Raw genomic sequence first — 21,992 nt, forward strand, 5'->3', positions numbered from 1 at the left:
GCAAATGAAATAGCCCGAAAAGCGTCCCACACATGTGGCTCATTTTTAATGAAATTGTTCGAATGTGGTTTTCCGTTCTGGTTTTCTGGTCCCCTTGGAAGTGAAAATGGTTCTTGGCTTCGGCTCCGTGTGTGACACACGTAATTTGAATATATGGCACTAGGTTTCGGTCCTGGCCACAGGTCAATGTGGGGATTGCGGTTGGTTAGACGCCAACTATTCCGGGACACTGTGTCCTTTTGACGCTTTGACGCTCAAGCCCGGCCGTTTGATAAATAATGAAGTCATATGTCCAAAGTTGAATTTTATACTATCACGCAATTGCCGGGGTTCGCTTTTCTGAACCCCCAAACTCGATGTCTAGAAGCACGGCGTACATTGTAGCGACGCCCACATTTTCGCAACTTTTTATGTAATCGTAAAAATATTTTTATGATTTCATAATTTTACAGTGTTGGCGGGACAAAGAGGAATGCTTCTTGTTTATAGCCTCAGCTACATTGGCGTGCCACGTTGGCCCTGCACTTGAAAAAATTGGTAACTTTCAAAATTGTTTAAAAAAGTCAAGCTGAATAGATACAAATTTGTTCCGGAAAAAGGTGTCATCTTTCCGAAAGCTGTTCAAAACTAAGAACTGCATTCCTTTCTGAATTATTTTTATTTCTCTTTTCTTTTCCAGTGCGAGTCGTGCAAAAAATTGCGGCATTTTATTTCGACTGCTTCTTGGATTAATTTTCATAATTTTCCACAGCCGCATCCGCAGCATTCGGTACAAAACGGCGCTTTAAGATCATGCCTGGCTAATCTTGGCCTTGGCTCATATCGCAGCATTTATTTGCAATTTTATGCAAAACCATATTTCCCAGCTGTAAAAGCTGGCAGTGCCGTGTTGTTGGCCGGGCTGAAATGGAATCACGGCGGGGTGCCGTGTGCTGTCTGCTCCTATTTCTGCCCCAAGTACAACATATACACACACATGTGTGTGTATACGCTGTGCTAGGGGAATAGAGCTCTATCTGTATTTGTTTAAGGCTCGGCTACCTTGCAACAAGGACAACACACGGCTCACAGAGCTCACAGCTTGAAAAATGTTTGTTGTCAACATTTTCAGTTTGCATCGTTAGCTTAAAAGCGTGCGCCACCAACCGCCTCGCACAATGGGTCGAAAATCGATAAATGAGACAAGCCGTGTGATTTGGCCCCCACCGGGCCACAAAGGACTTTCATTTTGATCACAAAATAGAAAAGTGTAGAGGTTACAAGGCCACACCGGTGGGTGTGGCTCAAGTGCCGTGAAAGCGTCCTGCTCAAATAGAAATTAATTATTCCGATAAATTTGATGCGGGGTGAAGGAGAGAAGAAAAATGTCGAAAAAAGACTAAAAAACTCAAACAAAAGTTTATGAATATTTGTGCTAATGGCCCGGCCGCAGATTGAACTTTTCGCCCACAGCTGCTGCAAATAAATAAATTAAAATATGTGTCCAACAGGTATTCGCAACACGGATCCTGGGCGCTTCCTTGAGCCTGTCGCCACAACAGGACTTATCCGTTTCTATAAATATTCTGCTCGACGCAGGCAAAGTTATGGCAAAACTCTTGCAATTAAACTGTCAGACTTATGAATTCATTAAATATTTTAATTGTAGCTTTTGAATAATTAAAATTTCATTTATATGGCCGCACACACAACTCAAGCCATAAATCTGCGATTAATTAAAAGACCCGTTCTCAGCTTTCCTGTTACCCGTTTGCGGCATCCTGGGCGTATACGTATTGGCAATTAAACGTAATTACAAAAACATAACCGAAACTCGATTGAAAATGTTTCGACAGCTTTGAATCTTCAGTTGATTGAGCTGTCTGTTCGACAGCGATTTGCAATTTATGCAAATCACGGCGCTCCAGGTGAGCGAGAATAAAAGAAACCGCTATTCGCTGACTGGATTGTTTTGCCTAACTTTGAATTCGAAATTCGAATAGCACTTGAATTCGCAGCGACACAGAAAGAAAACAGGGAATTCTTTATAATATTCAAATACTGGTAAATGTTATTAAGGTTAATGCACACGCTTACTGAATTCCCATGTTCTTATCACTGATTTCATTAAAAGACAGCTGTTATCTTTTCCTTGATAAAGAAGAAACCAGTTGCATGTCTTAAAAGTAAGTTAGTGTAGGTCCGGAAACTTATGTAATTGTTAGATTTTTAATAATTCAGAATACATATGCAATACTTTCGGATTTAGTATGTTCTTATTTTTTCAGTGCATTCAAATCCACTCACCTGGATCATCGTCGTCGTCCCAATCGATTTGACCGGAAGTTAGACTGATGTGTGCCGCGAACAGGAAGAGCGTGAACAAAGCCATGCAGCTTCGTCTGATGTTGGCGTTGTAGGAAGTTGTTAGGGGCATTGTGGAAGTCCTTTTCGCTGGAAAATCCATTGTGTAAAGTGTAGCAATTTATATGCAGGCTCGAATCGTATTTCAGAGTGTTTACCGCCTCTGCGCTGATGCTGTTTTCAATTTAATTTTCTCCAAAAAAGTGCGCTCACGCGAGCACTTTTATCGAAGCTGCTGGCTCCTTCGAAGAAGTATTACCTAAATTTCGCCGAACCTCTGGCTTTCTCCTACACTTTCTCCACTTCCTCCAGCTGGGCTGATTCGGAATTCTGGGAGTGCGCGGCTTTTTGCTCTCGACTCCGGCCACTACTAATTAAGTTGTTTCATTTTCAATTTTTGCCCGGGGCACAACTTTTTGCTTTTGCTGCTGCTGTTGATTTTGCTGCCGTCGATGTTGCTGCCGTTGCCTTGGACTGAAGTGTGCGAGGTTCTCGAATCGTTGCATTGTTTTTCCGATTTCAATTTTCTGCAAAAGGTCGAGAGGTGGGAGAAAAAGAGAGGCGAATAGAATCATAATTTGACGTTTGCTGGGGGAAACACAAAATCCCTTTTAAGTGGATTAATAGTAAGCTAATTACAAGTTAGCTAATGAGATAATAATGCCGCTGAAAGGTGCTTCTTTTTTGTTTTAGTTATTGAAGGCAGTGCATTAGTAATTTAGCTGGCAGCGAGTTTAAACTTCTCATTATATTCAACATTTTCCTAAATCTATATTATGATATATATGTATTCAAGATCCCTCTCTTAGAGAAATAACCCATGCAAATCGCAGCTGAATTTGTGTAACTACGCTTCCATTTCAATAGGAGTCATTAAACATATTTTACTTTGTATTCGTTAAGCATAATTAAGAAATTTCTGCCTAGCCTTGTAGTAGTAGTATATACAAACTTTTACTCTTTGACCTAGTTTCCTGCAAGTTGTATCCACGTAAAAGCGGAAATTAGTTTCACTTTCGAAAGCTAACAAGCTGCGCAATGATGACGGGCTCATTGAACCCCAGTCTCCTGCCGCGGAGCACTTCTCACTTATTTTGGCCTCCGAAAACGTTGCCTACATTTCGGGGCTCTATCTGCAGTGTCTAATTTGGCATGGAGCACATCCACATCCACATTCACTTTCCTCCGCCCGGCTTATTATGCGCACTTCAAACTTTAGACAACGCGGCAGCACCAGGAGCAGCAGCTACAGCCCATTGTTGTACATGTTGGCAAACATCTCACGCCATGGCTGCCTGCACATCCCAGTCGCCCAGGCCGAAAAACACTGGCACTCGGACAAAATTGTGCTCTTCATACTCCAAAATTATATTACAATTAAGTTTAACTGATTTCCCAGCTTAGCCTTAAAAAAGGGGTTATTCATATAATTAAAAAGTACAATATTAGAGGAGTTTCTGAAACCAGATCCATTAAAAACAAGCAAACTATTATAGAAAGCTTTAAGTTGTTGCTCTAAGAACTGTCAAAGTGAACTGTTTTTTTCTAAACATGAGATTCAAATAAATTCATATTCAATTCCTAACATAGCTCTTTTCTCTCAGTGCAGGCACTGCTCAGCCTTCAGCCATTCCCCGATGGTGGGGCTTCCTTATTTTATGCAGGCAGCCACTCACTCAAGTTTCGAGTGCAGCAGCGAATTTTGTATACATTTCGTTTAATTTGGCCGCTGCCAAGAGCCCCCTTTTTCAGCCCGCCGCTGAAAAAACTTTAGTGACACTGTTTTGGAAGGGGAAATGTAATGCAGAAAGAACAAAACACCGGGCTGGATAAAGGCACAAAAAATAAGGAAAAAAAAAAACCTGAAAAGGGGGACGTGTGGAGGCGAAAAACTGAAAAAGTTGTCTGCCGAAATCAACGCCACTTTCGCCACAAGCATTAAGCGTTGCATGCAAAATTACCAGCTAGTGGTTTGTATTTCCACTCTGATTGCTGTTTAACATGGTTACATTGTCCTTGGAAGCGAAACAGCAACAGCAACATCAACTGAAAATGAAACTGCAACTGAAACAGAATCAGAGTAAGAGTCCTGGAGCCAGAGCATCCTGGATTCAAAACGTGGCCGCTTTTGCTCGTTTTTGATGGTTGATGGTTGTTTCGGTAACGATGCATGTGCATCAACATCTATGGTGGCCGTGCATCATGACATGCTCTAGTTGCGAAACTTTTATACTTTTATACTTTTCCACTTTTTTGGCCCTGCCCAGGCGCTTTTTTATCGCTTTATTTATATGCATATGGGACAAGTGGCTCACAATGCGGGGTCGAAAGGATATCGGGCGTGGCAATGGGGAATGGGAAACACGAATTCACTGATGCACAAACCCAAACTTTGCAACCTGGCAGGACAAACTAATTTACGCTTAGACTGGGGACCATAACAAAAGTTTGCGCCTAAACACTCACTTGAGTGGAGGTGAAACCGGTTTGCAGGAACTTATGCACGACAAGAGGCGAACGGCAAACATGTGCGGTTACTTCATCAACATTTCACGCTCGACTTGACCAGCTTGGATGGGTAGAAAATGGTAGAAAATGGTAGAAAACGGTAGAAAAACTGCCAAGGCACGCAGCAAAAATGTATGCAATGCCGGCTGCTGATCCCTATTCCCTCGAATTCCCTCTTCCCAGCACCTCCTGCCCGCCCTCGACAATCTCACCTGGCCGGCAAAATAAACTCGACTCAACTGTTGGAAATCAACTAGCTGCTGCCCCCAACCCAAAACCCTGCCGAGCACGTGGCCCAAAGTTTGCCTTCAGCTCGGCGACTCTCGTTCCTTTTTGCGGCTCCTCCTCCTCCTGGAAAATACTTGGCAGTGAATGTGCTCTCGGTCCGGGTCCGTATATATTCATAAGAGTATTTGGCCAGGTATGAGTCCATGTAAGCATTTATCGGTCAGCACTCAATGCCTCACCGAAAACCTTTACGGCATCTCAGCAACGGACTGCGGGAATTTTTAGCCTTTGATATGGCTGACTACTTCTTTTCATATATTTATAAGAATTGCTATGTTAAAGAACATTGAGTAACGTGCTTTGCCAATAAAAATATATCTCTAATTACGTCTCAAGCATTAAGCATATACAAAATATATGTCCCTGGACAGAAAATGGGCGTGGAATTTATATTAAACTTTGAAGAAATAAAAGGGTAAATTTAAGATGTTATATGTCTGATAGAAAATGGAACATTTCTGATCAAAGGTAAAAATAAGCTTAAGTAGAGAAGTCTCTTTTACATTTCGTATACAAACATGGTGTACTGTACTTATTTCAATTTCATTTAAATTATTTTTAAAAAAGCGTCTAGTTTTCAGTATGAAATGCGTAATTCATTTTATGACTGGTGGTCCTCCTTTAAGCATTTCACCACTCCGCGTTCCTGCCTTTTTCTGGAACCATGCCAGTCATCGATTTGGCACGTTTTGTGGCTTCGCAGAGCACGGAGATGTCGTGCCAGGAGCTCCTCAGATCGCGATCTCCGTCTTCGTGCAGCAATTCGGACAACGAGTTAAAGTGTTTCGCCACGCACTTCAATAAAAACACCTACACGTACACAGCCGGTAAGCAGCTAGTTTCGTGACGACGACTCCGGCGTTACGCATACGCCATGTGGGCCAGCGGCGGAATAAGTGGCACAGTCTGCTGGCAGCACATATTGTGGGCATACCGTGTGGGTGTATGGGTGTCTGTCTGGCGGAAGTTTTTGCCATTCTTTTGGCTGCGCCATGTGTTCAAGTGCTTAATAACTAAATGCCAAGTAGCTGCTACCCAAATCCAATAAAATATTCGGGCAATCGGTGGCTTACACCCTGGTGGCTGCGGTGGTTTCAGCTTAGTAAAATGGCACTTATTCAAAGATAATTAAAAACTGATAAAAAATATTCGAGGAACTAGACTAAAGCGTTATCTCTTGTTTATTATACCCTTTACTCGTATAGTAAAAGAGTATTACTACTTTAATTGAAAAGTATGTAACCACAAACCGCCAAAAACTGTCACCTGTCCACTAGGTGAGTAACGGGTATCAGATAGTCGGGGAACTCAACTATAGCGTTCTCTCTTGTTTTTAAACTATAAATACATGCATGGGACCACTATATCATTTAGGATTATATGACATATTCGAAAGAATTATATTCTTGCTTAAAAAGGCAATAGGTTTTCCATTGACAAAGAACATAAAACATATTTATTGGATTAATATTCAAGTATTTTGTGTTCTATATCATAATCTTGTCTATGACCTTTTTTTTTTAAATAAGAAAACATACATTTTTCATTTGTATACTAAGTCAAAGAATAAAATAAAATCATTTCAAAGCAATAACTCAGCGGCAACGTTTTCCGCGCAGAACACGCTACCTAATTAGATAACAACATTAGCAGCTTTTAAATTTCACAGCGCTGTAACCCCAGGGCCTTTGATTAAAAATTAAGCGCTTAGTTGCCTAAATTTTTAACGTTTCGACATGAACCTCCCCCTGAAAAAAGCCCCAAGCAGTCAGGTGTCAATGTCGCAACCCCAGCTTCGTAATTGCCAGAGACACCAAGGTCGTTGAAGGCAGAGGCGTAGCCTTGTTTGGCAATTTCCAGATGTGTGTGTGTGTGGCCAGGAGCAGATACACACTTATGTATGCGGACAATGGTAGCTGGTGGCTGGTGGATCTGGAGCCGAAAGTTGGGCCCCCGAAAAAGCGGCAGAAGTAGCAAATTGGCGGTGACATTGACAGGGCGGAATGTGGGAAATGTGGGGGACAGTGCCGGGCCACTACGACATACTCAGAGTCAGACTCCGGGCCCTGCTACAAAGTACACAAAAAGTTTTCTAATTATTTTGTCATTAAACGCACACAGAGCTCACACACGCTCACAAATAGTAGACACTCAAGCAGGCAGCCTTGTTTACAGGCATACACATGTTTGCCGAGCCATAAAAAGGGTTGGGTTTTGGATATCCGCAACCGAAAACCCTCCGGAAATACATGGAGTTCGGTGGATGGGGAGGGGAGGGAAAGTGTCCTTAGCAAGAGGCAACTTTTTCTCCTAATTGTTTCATTTCATGAAACGGAGGTAAGATATTTCGGCAGCTGTGCGTGTGTTGCCCCAGGCACTCACACACCCTCGCACACCCCCACACACCCTCATACCAGCGCTTACACTCACACACACACACATTGCATTAAAACAAGACATCACCCCGCACTCACACACTCACACTCACACTCGAAAGCGCTGCATATAAAGCGATTAACACGACGAACGCTCAAGAGGCTCGGGAATTAGGACGGGAGTTCAAGGGGTTCAAGGATCCAAGGATCCGAGGACGAGGCAGGGAGACGCAGGAAGGAGCGTCTCGCGTGACTGTGGCTGTCTTTCCTTGTTAAACAACAATTTGTTGAATTATTATCACACACCGCCACCCCTTTCCTTCACCGACACAAACACGGACCTGGGGAAAGCCTTCAGCATCCCGACAGTGTTGCTAACTACATATGTATGTATATCGAAGGGAGCTAAAAATATTTGGTTCTAAAGACAGCAGAATATATTTTTAATATTCTAGAAATAGTACACACTTGGTCTGGGCAAATCAATATTTATTCCACTTATAGTTTGTTTTAATAATAAGCTAATAAAAATACCCATCCATACCATGCTTACCATACTTTAAATAATTATAATAATAATAATAATCCATAGTTACATGATTATATAAGATTTGGTATTCGGTAGCAATCAAATCTTTATTTCCATGTTATGAGACTTAAAATCTAGCCCGAATCTACTTCCCTTTCACATTAGCTCCAAAACACTTAATGCAATTGAGATGAATGGAATTACCTTGACATATTTTAAAGACAACTCTATTTCACGGACATTTGAGGGCTCGAAAACAGTCATATTGGGCCAAGGAAAAGCGTTCCTAACATCTCAGCCACCACTAAGGGGTATTCAAGTGCATGTGCGTGTGTGCTTTGCTCACTTCGACGGCAAGTCAAATATGTTTAATAGCTAACTCGCTGTATTTGTGCGTCAGCATTTCATCCTCAAACACTCGGCGCAAATAAAGCCGAGTGCGTTGTAATTTCAGCTGCCTTCCGGTGACTGAGGTTCAAGTAGTGGTATGCGTGGGGGAAAATGATGTTTCAAGCAGCTTATCTGGTAAAACGCTTTTACAGTACAATTGTCACGCGGAATAATAATTCGTTCAGGCCAATTGTTTTCCTAATTATCGGCTTACCAAACGCATCGGTGTGGATTTCCACTTTTTATTGATTCACTCTGCTTCACTAGCAACAAATGTATCGACTAACAAATCCAAGCCCATAAAGTAAAAAGTATTTATGTTTTATTTAATAACCTTTCACTAAAACAATTTGAGCCATTTACGCAAGTTGCAAGTTTTCAATGGCATATATAATTTCATTTAAAGAGAAAAATACAGAGTATGTGATCTCACCATTGCATTTTAACCTATCACTATTTTCTTTAGAATTTTTACACATAATCGCGATCGTACTTTCGACCCAACCCATGGAAATCCTCTTTTAATGCTTAAATATCAATATTTAATTCGAATTCCGTTGCTAACTGCTGTCTAGGCGTATATAAAATATATCTGAATATTTCTGAGCAATCCACAAATTGCGCGTTTGTAAGTAAAAAAGCTGTGCGATTACTCAAGAGAGCAACTTTCGGATTCAACTGCAGCAACTGCTGTCAAAATGTCATAAATTGAAGCGCAGCTACACTCGGCAAATAAAGCAGCCTCGCACACACTCACACACACTCCCACACACACTCCCACACACACTCGCACACACAAACTTATGCAGTTGAACCCGACGGAAGCCATTGCCATTGCAGTGCATTGCAAAACTCACCCACACATCGCCAGCAAGAAAACAATCAAAGTCCTTACACGGACACGCGGTCGCACACACACGGCCACACACTCTGCACACACAGTTGCGACTAAAAAAGTAGCATCGAAAACTCTGCCATAAGCTACTGAAATCCACCAGCTAATGCCCGGTATTCACTTCAATAAAACTGCTGGCAAAACAAATATTCAAACGCAAAAACGTGTAACAATTTTCGTAAAAATGCTTCGTAGTTTGCGGATTAATAAAAGTCATATAAAATAGAATAATTCGAGATTTAAGATGTGCTTCAATTGATTATTAATATCCCAGTGTTATTGTTTACAAATATTTCGCTTATTTGAAACAAGTCTTTTTATAAATTTTACAGATTAATATAAGTTGAAAACATATGTTTAATATGTTCATACATATAGAATATAATTGATGCACGACTTGTTGTTTATCATTTTATCAAAATCCCCTTTTTTTTTAATTAAGCTAACAGTTTTGATATTGTTGTTGACCCCAACTGTACCCAGCACTCGCACACACGCTCAGAAGCGGACAATTAAAAAGCCCAGGAGTAAATGCCGACTATTTGAGCCGCAGTTGCTGCGCTCGCAGATGTGGGTCCTCCGGGCATGGACTATGATTTTAGCTTTGTGGCTCCTGGGCCTGGGCCTGGGAATCGGGAGATGGGAAATGGGAGATGGGAACTCGGCCGCTGCATGGAAGTTATGGTAGTTTCATTGTCGCGCTACGGCTGCCAGACGCAATATATCGAAACATTTGCCGTTCGGCTTTCAAGTGGATCCGCCGCACTCGCATTTGCCACGCCGCAGCAGCAACTTTACTCAATTACGTGCCTTGCTGGCTGCTTCCTGGCCCAGGATCCCCGGATCCCCAGGATTCCTGGGACCCGGCTCACGATCCCCGGACACCTCTCCTCATCGATTCACGTCAACTACTTTGGCAGACTTTCTGAACGAGTTGAGCTCACCTCTCAGCTATGAAATCAACGACTTTAGTGCAAACTTTCAACAATTTGCGTTTTGGCCACGGCCTGGCACGTAAATGGGTATGGCCAAGGGGGCTTGCAAGCAGCAAATCGAAAGCGAAAACTTTCTGTGACTCACAGAGCCCCTTCTTGCCCAGCTCACTCCCGGTTGGAGCTCAGGTGAGGATGAGGATGAGGATGTGGATGTGGATGTGCTGGCCCCGAGGGCAGGGAACTGCGGAGCAGGGGCAAAGTTTACCAAAGCTCCAGCCCAAATACCCAATGGGCTGTTTGATAAAAGTGACTCCCAGGGGCTACCCGTTTACATCTACATTAGCGAGGACGTCGGCATCGACAGCGATACCTCGCTATAAATGTAGTTCGATGTACTGAGAGAAACAGATGTATGCCGAAATCGTGGACAAGTTTTAATAAGATGCCAAGGTCCATGGCAATGTTAAATTCTAAACTCAAGTTATAAAATGGCTTATGTAGTTTTTTTTATTAATTATGCTTATATGTCTTTTTTAAAGAATTTTTTATCATACTCCGTATTATTGAAGCTTCCGTAATTATTGAAGCTTTCCAAAACGTTAAGTTCCTATATACTGGTACAGTGAAACCGTGAGAATTTTACAATTCTTTTAAGACCCATAGCTAAATTAAAATAACACTTATTCCTCCCCGAGTTTTCTCGAAATTTAACCCAAAATCTAAAATATAAAATATATAAAAACCCACAGTGTATTGATTTCCGGTTTGATGAACTGTTGCAATAATATAGCGTTCGGAATGTCGTCTGGAGTTAAGGTGGTGACCCCGCCCACAGATGGCGCTGCCGAGCTGCCAACATGCGATATTGTGCAAACAGTTGGGGAAAGTTTTAAAGTTTCCGACAGCCGCCATCGATTGCAGGCGAACGAAGGTGGTAACTAAATTATTTTGATGCCGGCCCAAGACGGTGGCTCCAACTCCCCAGATGACTTTGTATAAATTCAGCGCTGAAAAGTTAAGTCGCAACATGATGGGCGTGATGAAAGCCTAGGGAACTGGGCTATTCAGGTAGTCAGTTAGTCTGGGAGCGTGAATGTTAATTAGTGGCAAAGTTCAATATTTCAGAGTTTATTGAAAAGACGGAGACTTGTGATTCAGCTGATTCGCTGAGGATGCGGCCGAGTGAACAATTTCAACTGCTCAAGGTTAAGAGGCACAAATCAAAACCCGATCGGATACGGTATTTAATTAATGAAGTTTCGGCCCAAGCAAATTGTTGATTTACCAAGCAAAACGGGGGAAAAAAACAGAACGGGCACTCAATGCTCTTTGGAACTTACAACTTTGTGGCCCCTCATATTTCGTTTGACTGGAGCCCCCAGACAAATAATAACATTTCTATTAGTTGGTAAAGTTTCATTTCATTTCAACTTTGTTTCCGTTCGCCTCTCTAAGCGGGTTTTTGATGGACTTCCAGCCAATTTCACCGATTTCATTGTTGACACAGCCGGGAGTCGGAGTTTCTGGGCGCAAAAGCCAAGAGTAACAAGTAAATTGGCCACTTTTGACACTTGCTAAATTGCTTTTTTTCCAGCCATCCTGCCCATTGCACGTTGTCAAGCATTTTGGCCCGCATTTCGATGGCCCAAGTTAATTGGCCCTTGGATTAGGCACACAAATCAGAACAATGGGCCCTTATGGGGTGTAATAAAATGTTGATAATCACCAACTTTATATCAAACACCATCGATCTTGCCAATCGAGTTAATACTGGTACTCAATGCGGTATATCAGCTCCGTTTTCATCATCATGGTGGCGAATGAAAGTCAAATCCAATCCAGACAATGGACACCGTTGCGTGCGGAAAAAAAGTATATTTTCAATATAAAGGACCCCCCGATCACCTGATTAGAGCCCACTCTACTCGTAGCGTAGGTCATATTTTCTCAGCTCCAATAAAACTCTGAAATGGCCGATTTTGATTTGTATCGATGGAGTCGACTGTCGTGCAACACCTCTATAAGGGGTTAGCCACATTATGGCCACCCTTTTGTCCACAGAGCTTACGTTCGTTGTCAGTCATTTGTTTACATTTTATTGTTATTGTTGTCGTTGATGGGATTAATAAATTTTCCATTATCAAGATTCTCTGCACCGAGCTGCTCAACGTGTAGATAATTCGTCGGTGGGGAATGGGGAACTTGGGAACTTGGCAACTTGGAAACAGGGCCCTTGGCCATTTGTCTATTGGGCATTATTTTCTGGCTGGTTAAATTTATATACACAGCGAATGCTGGCTAACGAGCGTTTCGAGCAGTCGACTTAAGTGCCACTTTTTATCAGCCCGTAAATTACAGCGACTGGCCGCGAATCATTTGATTTCTCAATTTTTAACAGCATCATTCATCTGCATTAAGCCCGGCAACGCGACTAATCACATAAATCACTTAACGTCTTAGTTGGTTGTAGTTGGTAGTAGTTGGTCTAGACTCCAGTCCATTCGCGGCTAATGCAATCATGTCAGGCACACTGTTGCCTGCTTTATATTCCAAAGAGTTGATGGATTTGGCCAGTAAAAATAGCTCACAGTTTTACAGTGCTGTATAAAACCGGTATCTATAGAATTGTCATCCGACTAAAATTTATACTAACTTAATACTTATTATTTATTATTAGAAGAAAGCAATAATCCGTGTATTCCAATCGTGGAATCACCAAACATGTTTCGTTCTGCTGTTGAAAATAGTATCTGCTTCTGCAGAATAGCTAACTGATCATCACTGGATGGCAGTCGGTGGATCCGTTGGACTGCCACTAATAGTTTTTAAGTATAATGCAATAAAGATGAAAATCCGAATCATGCTTCATCAACATCAACGTCAACGTCAACAATATAACCATCCCCCTCCGCCGGAGACAGCGACTTTTCACCGGAGTTGCCAGTTGGTCGGGGGGCTTTGAAGTCGGGATCTAAAAAGGAGGGGGTGTTTTGAACTGTGGGAGTTGGGAACTTCTAAGGGAGGTGCAATGTTCGTCAGGCCGTCAAGGGCTGTTGCGTAGCCCCTGGTCGACAATTCAATGTCCTGCTCAATTTGTCCGCATGAAAAGTGGGCGGCAGGCTGGTGGCCCACGGCCTGTGCTTATTTGTCAACAGAGGAGGCTTCGGTGGCCCCCAGTTACAGCTGCTGCCCAGTGAGCTGATGCAGCTTAGACGCCCAAGTGCATGGCACCACGACGAACCGACGGACTCATTGTCTGCCTTGCACTTGGAGAAAATAGGAGGCATGAAATCTTTATAGGCAATTTAGTGATTTATATTTGATAAAGGAGGATTTTTAGACAGAAATATAATTTACTAATTAAGCGAACACTTTTGTACAGACTTGTTTATTAAACAAAATTACCTTTGTGTGGAAAAAAGAAACATTTTTTTTTTCGGATTGTGGGTGCCTCTTAAGCGGCCTTTGCTGCCGGATTCCTATGGAAAAGCGCAGCCAGCGGCTTTGGCATGGCCTGTTCTCTGTTCCCCGTACTCTGTACCCTGGCCTCTGTTCCCTGGCTTCTGTTCCGTTCTGGCCCGGTGCCGGTATCCTCTATCTTCCGTCCTTCGTCATCTGTCCGCCGGGATCGTCCCACTTTGTCGCACTCCGTCCGGCAGTCTGAACGTCTGGCTCTCCGGCTGTCCGGCGGTGTCATCGTCCATGCTGACAAACAAAAGTGCCGACAACGAGCTCAAGGGAAGTGAGTGACTGTGACTGACCCGGAAAACATTAAAGGCTGACTGGGTGGCCTGGTTGCTTTGCTAGCTTTGTGCGCCTAGAACTCGGAATGGGAGTTGGAGTCGAGTCGGGATCGGGATCTGGAGCTAAGCTAAATGCCCTTAGCCAGCTCAGCTGCTGCGGAATAATAAAGCTGGCTGCATAAATATTTATGGCTTGAAATTAATCAAAACCATAAAAAGCTCTGAGAGCGCAGCCAAATGAAATGAGCCAAATGCAAAACTAGTTAATTAGTTTTTCTCACGCACACACACATGCTCGCCAGTTGCAGTTACACGTGAGGATATGTAAGGACCTACAGCGGCGGTCATTTTGACAGAAGTCGGAGCCTCCTTTAAATACAAATATTCTTCGAAATTCAAAAAACGAGTTTTTCGATTTTGATGTTATTGAAACTATAATAAAGTCTATTTGTGTCGACTTCAACTAGTATTGTTACTTTGAAATAAGGATAGGTACAAAACTGTCTATCTATTAGCTTAACCGCAACTGTAAATGGACTCGAACATGGCTGACAGCTGGAAATTCGTTGGCAGCTGCCATGTAACCATTTGGCCAAAGTCCCACGTCCACATCCACATCCACTTGCCGGCATGTGGCTAAAGCTCTCTGGCTCGGAGACCGATGGAATGTAGTGGCCATTACTGAATTATTAACAAACTCAATTAAAACGAGCACTAATTTTGCCAACTCTCCGCCCGACAAGCCCACGCACACACACACACACACACACGCACACACACTCAGCCCGAATGGAAGGTTTTAAAATGCCTGTGCATGTGAATGCAATGTAATTGTGAATGCGAATGCGAATTGGCCAAAGGCTCGGCCGAAATATCTTTGCTGGCAATTTATGGACTCAAATAAATTAATGAAATTAAATTTAAATTTAAAACAAATGACCGCAAAATATTTACAGCTAAATTAAATTATTAGCCAGCGCTGAGCCGAGAAGGTTCAATATAAACTGAGTAGGCGAGCAGCTGCTGAAAATTGCATTTAGCCAGGCAAAAGCATATTTGAATAGTTTAGTAGACATCTTGGCCGACTCGACTTGTTTGCCCGCCCAGCCAGCCAACTATAGAGCTATTCAGCCAGCATGTCTCTGATAATCCTTCAAGTTTGTTGACAATGCGGCTGCGACTTTTGCCCTCAAAAATATTGCGCATACGCCTCAAGGAGCAAAAAACTCTACAAGTCTCTCGAACACGCCTGCCAACATACCATAAGTAGAGAAAAGTGCAACATGCTACCCATGCGGCCCATCCTCAGTTACCGCAAAGAGCAGCACTTAATAATTACTTCAGCATTTTGCGATGTACACTTAGGAAATGAGTCAGGGTTCATAAATTGCACTTTACAGCACACGGAGCCTAGCAACTCGATCTAAAAAGCTACATAAATTGAATAATATAACATTTTACAGAATAAAACTAATGTAATCATTTACTGATTTTTTTTTTTGTAAGGAGTAAGAAAGCAAGATTGTTTCGCTTTTCTGTCAGTGTACCTATATGAGCCCGACTTTGTCTGAAAGTCTTTTCTCCAAGAGTGTTTGCATGTATATATAACATGCTGTAAACATGTGTTTGCTTTGGTGTTAAGTAAGCTCCCAAAACTTGTTTGTCAATTTTCCGTAGCTGCAAGTCGCATGTGCGAGCCCTTAGCAGTCGCTCTAATGAAGCAAACTGAATTACCACTCTAGACTGGCACTTAAAATTAAACTTATGTCTGCCCATATAGCTTTAAACCGTGCCAGACTCCTTCCAAAAATTAGCATGGACCACTTTCTAAACCTCTCGGCGGTTTCTCACCTCTATAAGAGCGTGTACACTCACGCCGCTGGCAAATGCTTTCAGCGCTTTCGGTTATTTATTTTTGGAAAAGTCACATTTTATGCGCTCTTGTTTGTTAGCCGCATGTGTTGGAGTTGCAAACAGCAAACAAAAAATAAATGAATAACCCAACAAAACATCGAAGGCGGAAACTTTTCCTGTTGTTTTCCGCTGCTGTAGCTTGTGGTTAACTTTGATATCTGTGCGCACTCGTAGAAAATGTGTGTTCTTAGGGTTTTTGTATGATTTATATGTTGCAATTTGTAGTTAATTATCATTTTGCGAAAAAGTAGAACAGTACATTGCCGGAAATAATCCTAAGGTTAATTTGATTAATTTTTAGGTTGTCCTTGAGGTTATCTCCTGTAAGAAACCATTAATAAGCTGTTGCTGTTACTTTTTTAAAATATTCTAAAACTCGAAGCCCAATTTCTTTCAGTGCTTTAAGGCCGAGAGTGCCTGTCTGCTTCTAGATGCACGTTTTTTTCGTTCTATTTAGTTTGGTTTGGTTGCTGCTGAATAAAACATTTTCACGGTTTGTAGACCGAAAGTAACCCGCGAGCTACCTTCATATCAAATGTGCTCACACCCGCCGAAGCACATGCCACATACCACTGCGCCATACACGGCGTATGCTTGATGTGTTTTAAAAGTGTGTGTTTATGCCCAGCCAGAACAATGGCCGCCTTTGTGTGTGTGTGTGTGTGTGTGTGTGTGTGTGTTCTTTCTAGTGGGAACATGGGGTTGTCTTGGCTGCTTTGTATGATGTATAGTGTGCATATGCACGCCTCCTTCGAAATACTCGGCGGTAGTAAAAACCCTTTTCATTGTTGTTTACAGATCATTGACGTTGATTGTTTAAATGAAATGTTTGCCTTAGATTTTATTTGCACTCGTACTGCAAAATGGGCGGGGGAATGGGCAGCTTGCGGCCACATGAAGTGCCAAGCATAAGCTAAATATATAAATGCCAGTGGCTGGCAGGTGTAGTTTGGAATGATGACCTGGAAAACCGCCCTGCGCAATGTTTTATTGATAGGTATTAGATGTGGGGCCCCACACGTGCTAATATTAGCAGTCCGTTCAGCCCCGATAAGTAGGCCTGTTACTTTTCTATAAGCCCATAAAAACGCCCTCCGCCTCCGAAAATCCAGCGAGCTCAGATCTATTTTCTGCCCTTTTTGTCTGACCCCAAGTTGACTTGAGTTATAGTCGTCCCACAACACGCCCCTAATCCACGCCCTCACTTAGCGTTTTTCGTTAGCTTACACCTTGCCGCGTTATTACGGCTTGAAATTATATTTTTCCACGAATTCCTCGCTTTTCGCTCCGAGCCATGCAATTATGAGAACAGCCTTCGAACACAAGTTTAAACCTTTTTGCATTTCCACACAAAGGCGTGCAATTAGCCAGCAAAAAATACAAAGGAAAAATAATCCCACAGACGTCGAAGCAAATCCTTTTTTGCACGTTTCTCAAAAAAATCTAAATTTAATCATGCATCAGAAAGATGGCCTAATTTTAATGAATACGATGTATAGTAAAGCAGATCTTTCTTTAACATATAATTAATTGATTTTAATTCATTTTAATGCTATTTTATTTATTATAAAAATACTAATACTACTAAAAACTTTTAAAATCCACTTTAAAATAGTTTCGCACACAATTCAAGCCACAAGTTTTAAGAATCAATCGAATTATCAATTCAACAAAAAAATAATAAACCAATGTATATATAGTGTATTACATTTATTACCCGAAAAAAGGACAATAGCAAGTACTAATTGCTAGACCAATGACTTTTTGCACTAACTGTGTTGCCTGTCGAACACGTGCAAACGAAAAAACTTTTCACTGTACACGCATTAATTTCCATATGAGCGTAATTTCCATGTGGCCTTTTCATCTCTGAAGCAGTAAATATTATACATTTTCACCAGGAACTTGAGATTTTTTTGGTGCACATAGAGAAAAGGTTAACGATGGCGTTTTGTGTAGAATTTCTAACATCTGAGCTAAATAAGGCCTCTGGCTACAAAGCTATTACACTTTATATTTTGAAATATATATTTGTCAATTCATTTGACATAACGAATTTATTGTTGCATTTTAAGAAAAAAGAAATTCATGAAGAGTGAATACATATGTCTTATATACTTTGTTATTACTTCTTTTTTTGTGAGATGAAGCCTTCTATATTGGCAAACAAAACACGTAAAATACTAGTACTAAAATACTAGAGTCTGCTTTAGGATTAAAAATTATCCAATATCCATTTAAGACACAAAATAAGGTTACATCATAGATAAGAACCCTGAATGAGATAAGAAACCATACCTGAAAAATTGTTTTCCGTGCAGCAGGGACGCGTGAGTCCTGTCGGTTTTCATTGTTTTATTTTCGGTTCGGTTCGGTTTTGTTCGTTTGTTCATTTGTGTTTTGTATTTTGTTTTTAGGTATGTACTTCCAACGCGCCCATCAACAACAACAGGCGTAGATGCAAATACAAACAAAAGAATTCATTATTTTACTGCTGTGCATTTAAATTTGATACAATACACGCCATTTCTACACACCTACGAGGCCCCACGACTACATATTCGCACTTTCATTTCGGACATGGTCCTTGCATTGTGTGTATGTCCTTTCGTGCCTTTTTCCCAGCCGCTCCAGGTCTGTTTTGTTTTTTTGAGTTTTGCATAAATTTTCGGCCCTTTCGTTCGTTCTGTTTGCTTTGACCTGGTTTTCCACCAGGGCTTTACCCACTTTTCCCACTTTTCTCACTTTGCTCACCAGGCTCAGCCAGTTTGTATGTTTTTCCTTGGCTTCCCGTCTCCGTTCGCTCATCGCAGCTCTTGTGCGAGCATTTTTCGGCTCTCATTAAAATAGGTAAACAAAATCGCATAAAATTTCCTGATAGACAACAGATAAGAGTTAAAACTTTGCGCAAACTCCGGCGGAAAACTCTTTTCGGCGACCAGTTTGGTTAGGCAAATGAAGTGTAATTCCCGATGAGAGCGGAGCCCCCACTTTCACCGCTTTCACCGAGCTTACTGGAAGTTAAATGCTCAAGTGGCGCAATTACAGGTTAACTTTGGACTCGATAAGGGTTAAGTGTCCGCCATTACGTCAGCTTTGTTTATTATTATTTAAATAAATAACTTCTTCAGTTTGAAAGGGCTTAGGAATTCGTTGTTTTCAATTTGGTTGCAGGCAAATGGATTAAAACACATCCGAAATGTGTAATATCTTACAGGAATCAAACAGGCCAAACTTTGATTCCTAAAGTACGGCATCCGAACTCAGAAGAGAATAGTTTGCATATATTTAATAACTAAAACAAATCAGCCATTTAATTTTATTATAGCGCTTTTTAAAACAACACATAAATGCAAACCAATAATTTTAAGCAAACCTACTGACTCTTTCATTGCCTAGCTAAACTTTAATGTTTTTTATTTTGAAAAACATTGAACAAACCGAATTAAACTCACTTATACATATATTGATACACACAGTCACAGCTTGTCCAAAAAGGCTTAATGCGAAACTTTTATATTAAAGCAATTTTCCCACAACTATTAATTTAAGCGTAAAATATAAGTCATAAAATAAATTTTAATATTAGAAAGCTTAGGCTTGCCGTACATTATTTTCGAGGTAAATAATATATTCTTCTAATACTCCGAAATTGTGTCTTTAATCTTCATTGGTATAAATTACGATAGCAAGTGAAAAGTTCAAAACGATTACGTGTGGCTTAAATTATCACTAGTTTTGTTGCTGATTTCAAAGAGACTAATTTTCTGTCAATGAAATGTATAAATTATTTTTATTGTACTGCAGTGAAATGTAATAGTCCGCTTGGACAAATTGCTTAGCAGTTGAAAAACTACAATTTGTTAAACTAAAGAAACTAACTTAGAACTCCCTTTGGGGCACTTAAAAAATCATGACGAATTTCTTTTGTTGATACTAAAAAACATCAAATACCATAAAACCCAACAGAATGGAATTAGTTAATTTAAATTTATAGGTAGACCTGTACCTGTAACAGCCACCCACATTTCTTTACATTCCCTCTAGGTAAGCCGGGATTTTACGAGCATTTCCATAATTGGTGCCCGGATATGCGTCCAGCTCACGGCGCTTTTGCTTCGAGTCCTTAAAGCTTTCACTTGGGAATCCTAAATCAGCCTTACGACCATAAAACGTCCATAGTCGTTCCGATTCTGATTCTATGTCCGATTCTTTTCCATTGCCCTGGGCACTGCAAGCTCACTAGGTAAACACAAATCAGCATAAGCCACACAACTCCATATCGGACAACATTTTTATGTGTTAAGCTTTATGACAAAAGGCCAACACGAATGCGAACAACGAGCAAGTGCACAGGGAAACCCTCAGTGCGTGAAAGTTGCTGCAAGTTGGCATAGAAAGTTTACCGATTTGTTTTGGCCGTAATAAATTTGGACAGCTGTAAGCAAGCAACAAATGGGGAATAAGCAAAACAAACGGTCTCGGCCACTGCAATACTTCAAAGGAAAAGTCAAGGACCAAGGACCAAGGACCCAGGGGCTCGCTGTTGCTCGGACAGCACTCGGTTCTCTTTTTCTGCGTTTTTCCGAGCGGCGAGGGATCAATCTTGTTCCACAGCTGCTCCACATGTACATGGATTTCGTGTTGCAAGTGCCACTGTCAAAAATGTCGAGCTTGTGTAAACTAGCAAACAGCCACGGCCAAGTGGGCGTCGAGATGTTCAGCTATCCGCCAGACATTCACACTTAACCCTTTATTTACCCAGGAACAGGGAAAATCTAGCGACATCTAAGCAAATAGAATTTTATCATAACGGGCATTTTAATATTAAAAACAACCATTTGCACAGTACTTCAGCTCCTTAAACTAATGCGTTGCCTTAACTATGTTAATAAATGGTTATAAAATTTGGTACATTTTCCACAACAAAGCAAAATTAAAGGAACTGCTTCCGGAAAAGCTTTAAGGAAAATGCCCTCAAATACTCGTATAGAAGCGAGTTTCCGAATGGGTTAATTCCATTCCACATCAACTTAAAAAATACGTTTTGTGCGTGTTGTTTCTCTGGCTGCACTTGTTTTGTTTTTCTTGGCATGTTTTTATTTCGTTAATTTTGTTGTTGAGGCATCTGTCGCCTGGCTTCTGTTTTCCCTGTATCTGTATTCGCATTTGTGTTGGCTTGTTTGCTCTAGCCCCTGCCAAGTAAAATAATTTTAAATGTAATTCTCGGATGCGCCTACCACTCGGGCGGGTATGCATCGCTTAGGATGCCCTGGATGCCCACTTCAGAGTGGAGTGTTACTTTTGGCAAATGTCAGAGTGCCTCTACACACACTCCAGATCCAAATTCAGATCCATGCTGCCCCCGCCGTTGAGTTTGTTTTGCAGCCCATATACCCATATACCCATACCCCTAAACTCCTGAGCCTCCTGAGCCCCGGAAATTCCCCAGCCCCTCGACAAAAAGCCCTCAGCCCCTCAAACATGAGTGCACATCTCCAGTTGGCAGGGACATGCATAAATATTATAAAACGTGCTGCTGCCGCAGATAGGTAAGTGCAGATGCCGGCTGTGTCTGGCCAAAATGCTTAGCCCGGCCCTTGCGAATAAGCCACTTGCCGATTGCCTGTCCTTGGGCCTATCTGTGTGGTTTTTGGCGTACTCTTTGGCTTGTTGTAAGCAGCTTTCATGCCCGGGCTAACTGGCTTGCAGTTAGCAGTCTGTGCGGGCCATAAATGTTGCTCAAATGCTGGTAAAATGGTAAAAATCTGCCGACTGCTTTATCATTTTTATTTTGATTTGCCTTCCACGAATGTATATAATATTTGAGATTCGTCTTTTATTTCCCATTGTTTAATGTGCTGTGCTGATAACCCTATTGTATTGAAAAATGTCCACAAGAACACGTTCAAAATGCATTGCTGCGTTGCTGACGAAACAAATACATGGACTCCTTGGCCTCCAAAGCAATTAATTGCCAGTTAAATGCAATTAAGCGCAGCATGCAGAAGGATTCCATGAATATATTACGCCCGCCACAGCCGTTTTAATTGGGCGATAAAAAAAAGGCGA

At 41.5% G+C, this 21,992-nt stretch overlaps 1 protein-coding gene across 3 annotated transcripts in view; it reads right to left on the minus strand.

Annotated features, from left to right (window-relative positions):
• LOC6537549 overlaps positions 1-21,992 on the minus strand; it is a 96,443-nt gene that overhangs the window by 73,656 nt on the left and 795 nt on the right. For all 3 annotated transcript variants that reach the window (XM_002098059.3, XM_039375135.1, XM_039375136.1), the window contains exon 2: positions 2,287-2,870. In XM_002098059.3, the coding sequence (XP_002098095.2) occupies positions 2,287-2,446 (160 nt within the window). In that variant the 5' untranslated portion in view covers positions 2,447-2,870. The remainder of the gene's footprint in view (positions 1-2,286; positions 2,871-21,992) is intronic.

The sequence above is a fragment of the Drosophila yakuba genome, chromosome 3R (genome assembly GCF_016746365.2).
Source record: "Drosophila yakuba strain Tai18E2 chromosome 3R, Prin_Dyak_Tai18E2_2.1, whole genome shotgun sequence".
NCBI lineage: Eukaryota > Metazoa > Arthropoda > Insecta > Diptera > Drosophilidae > Drosophila > Drosophila yakuba.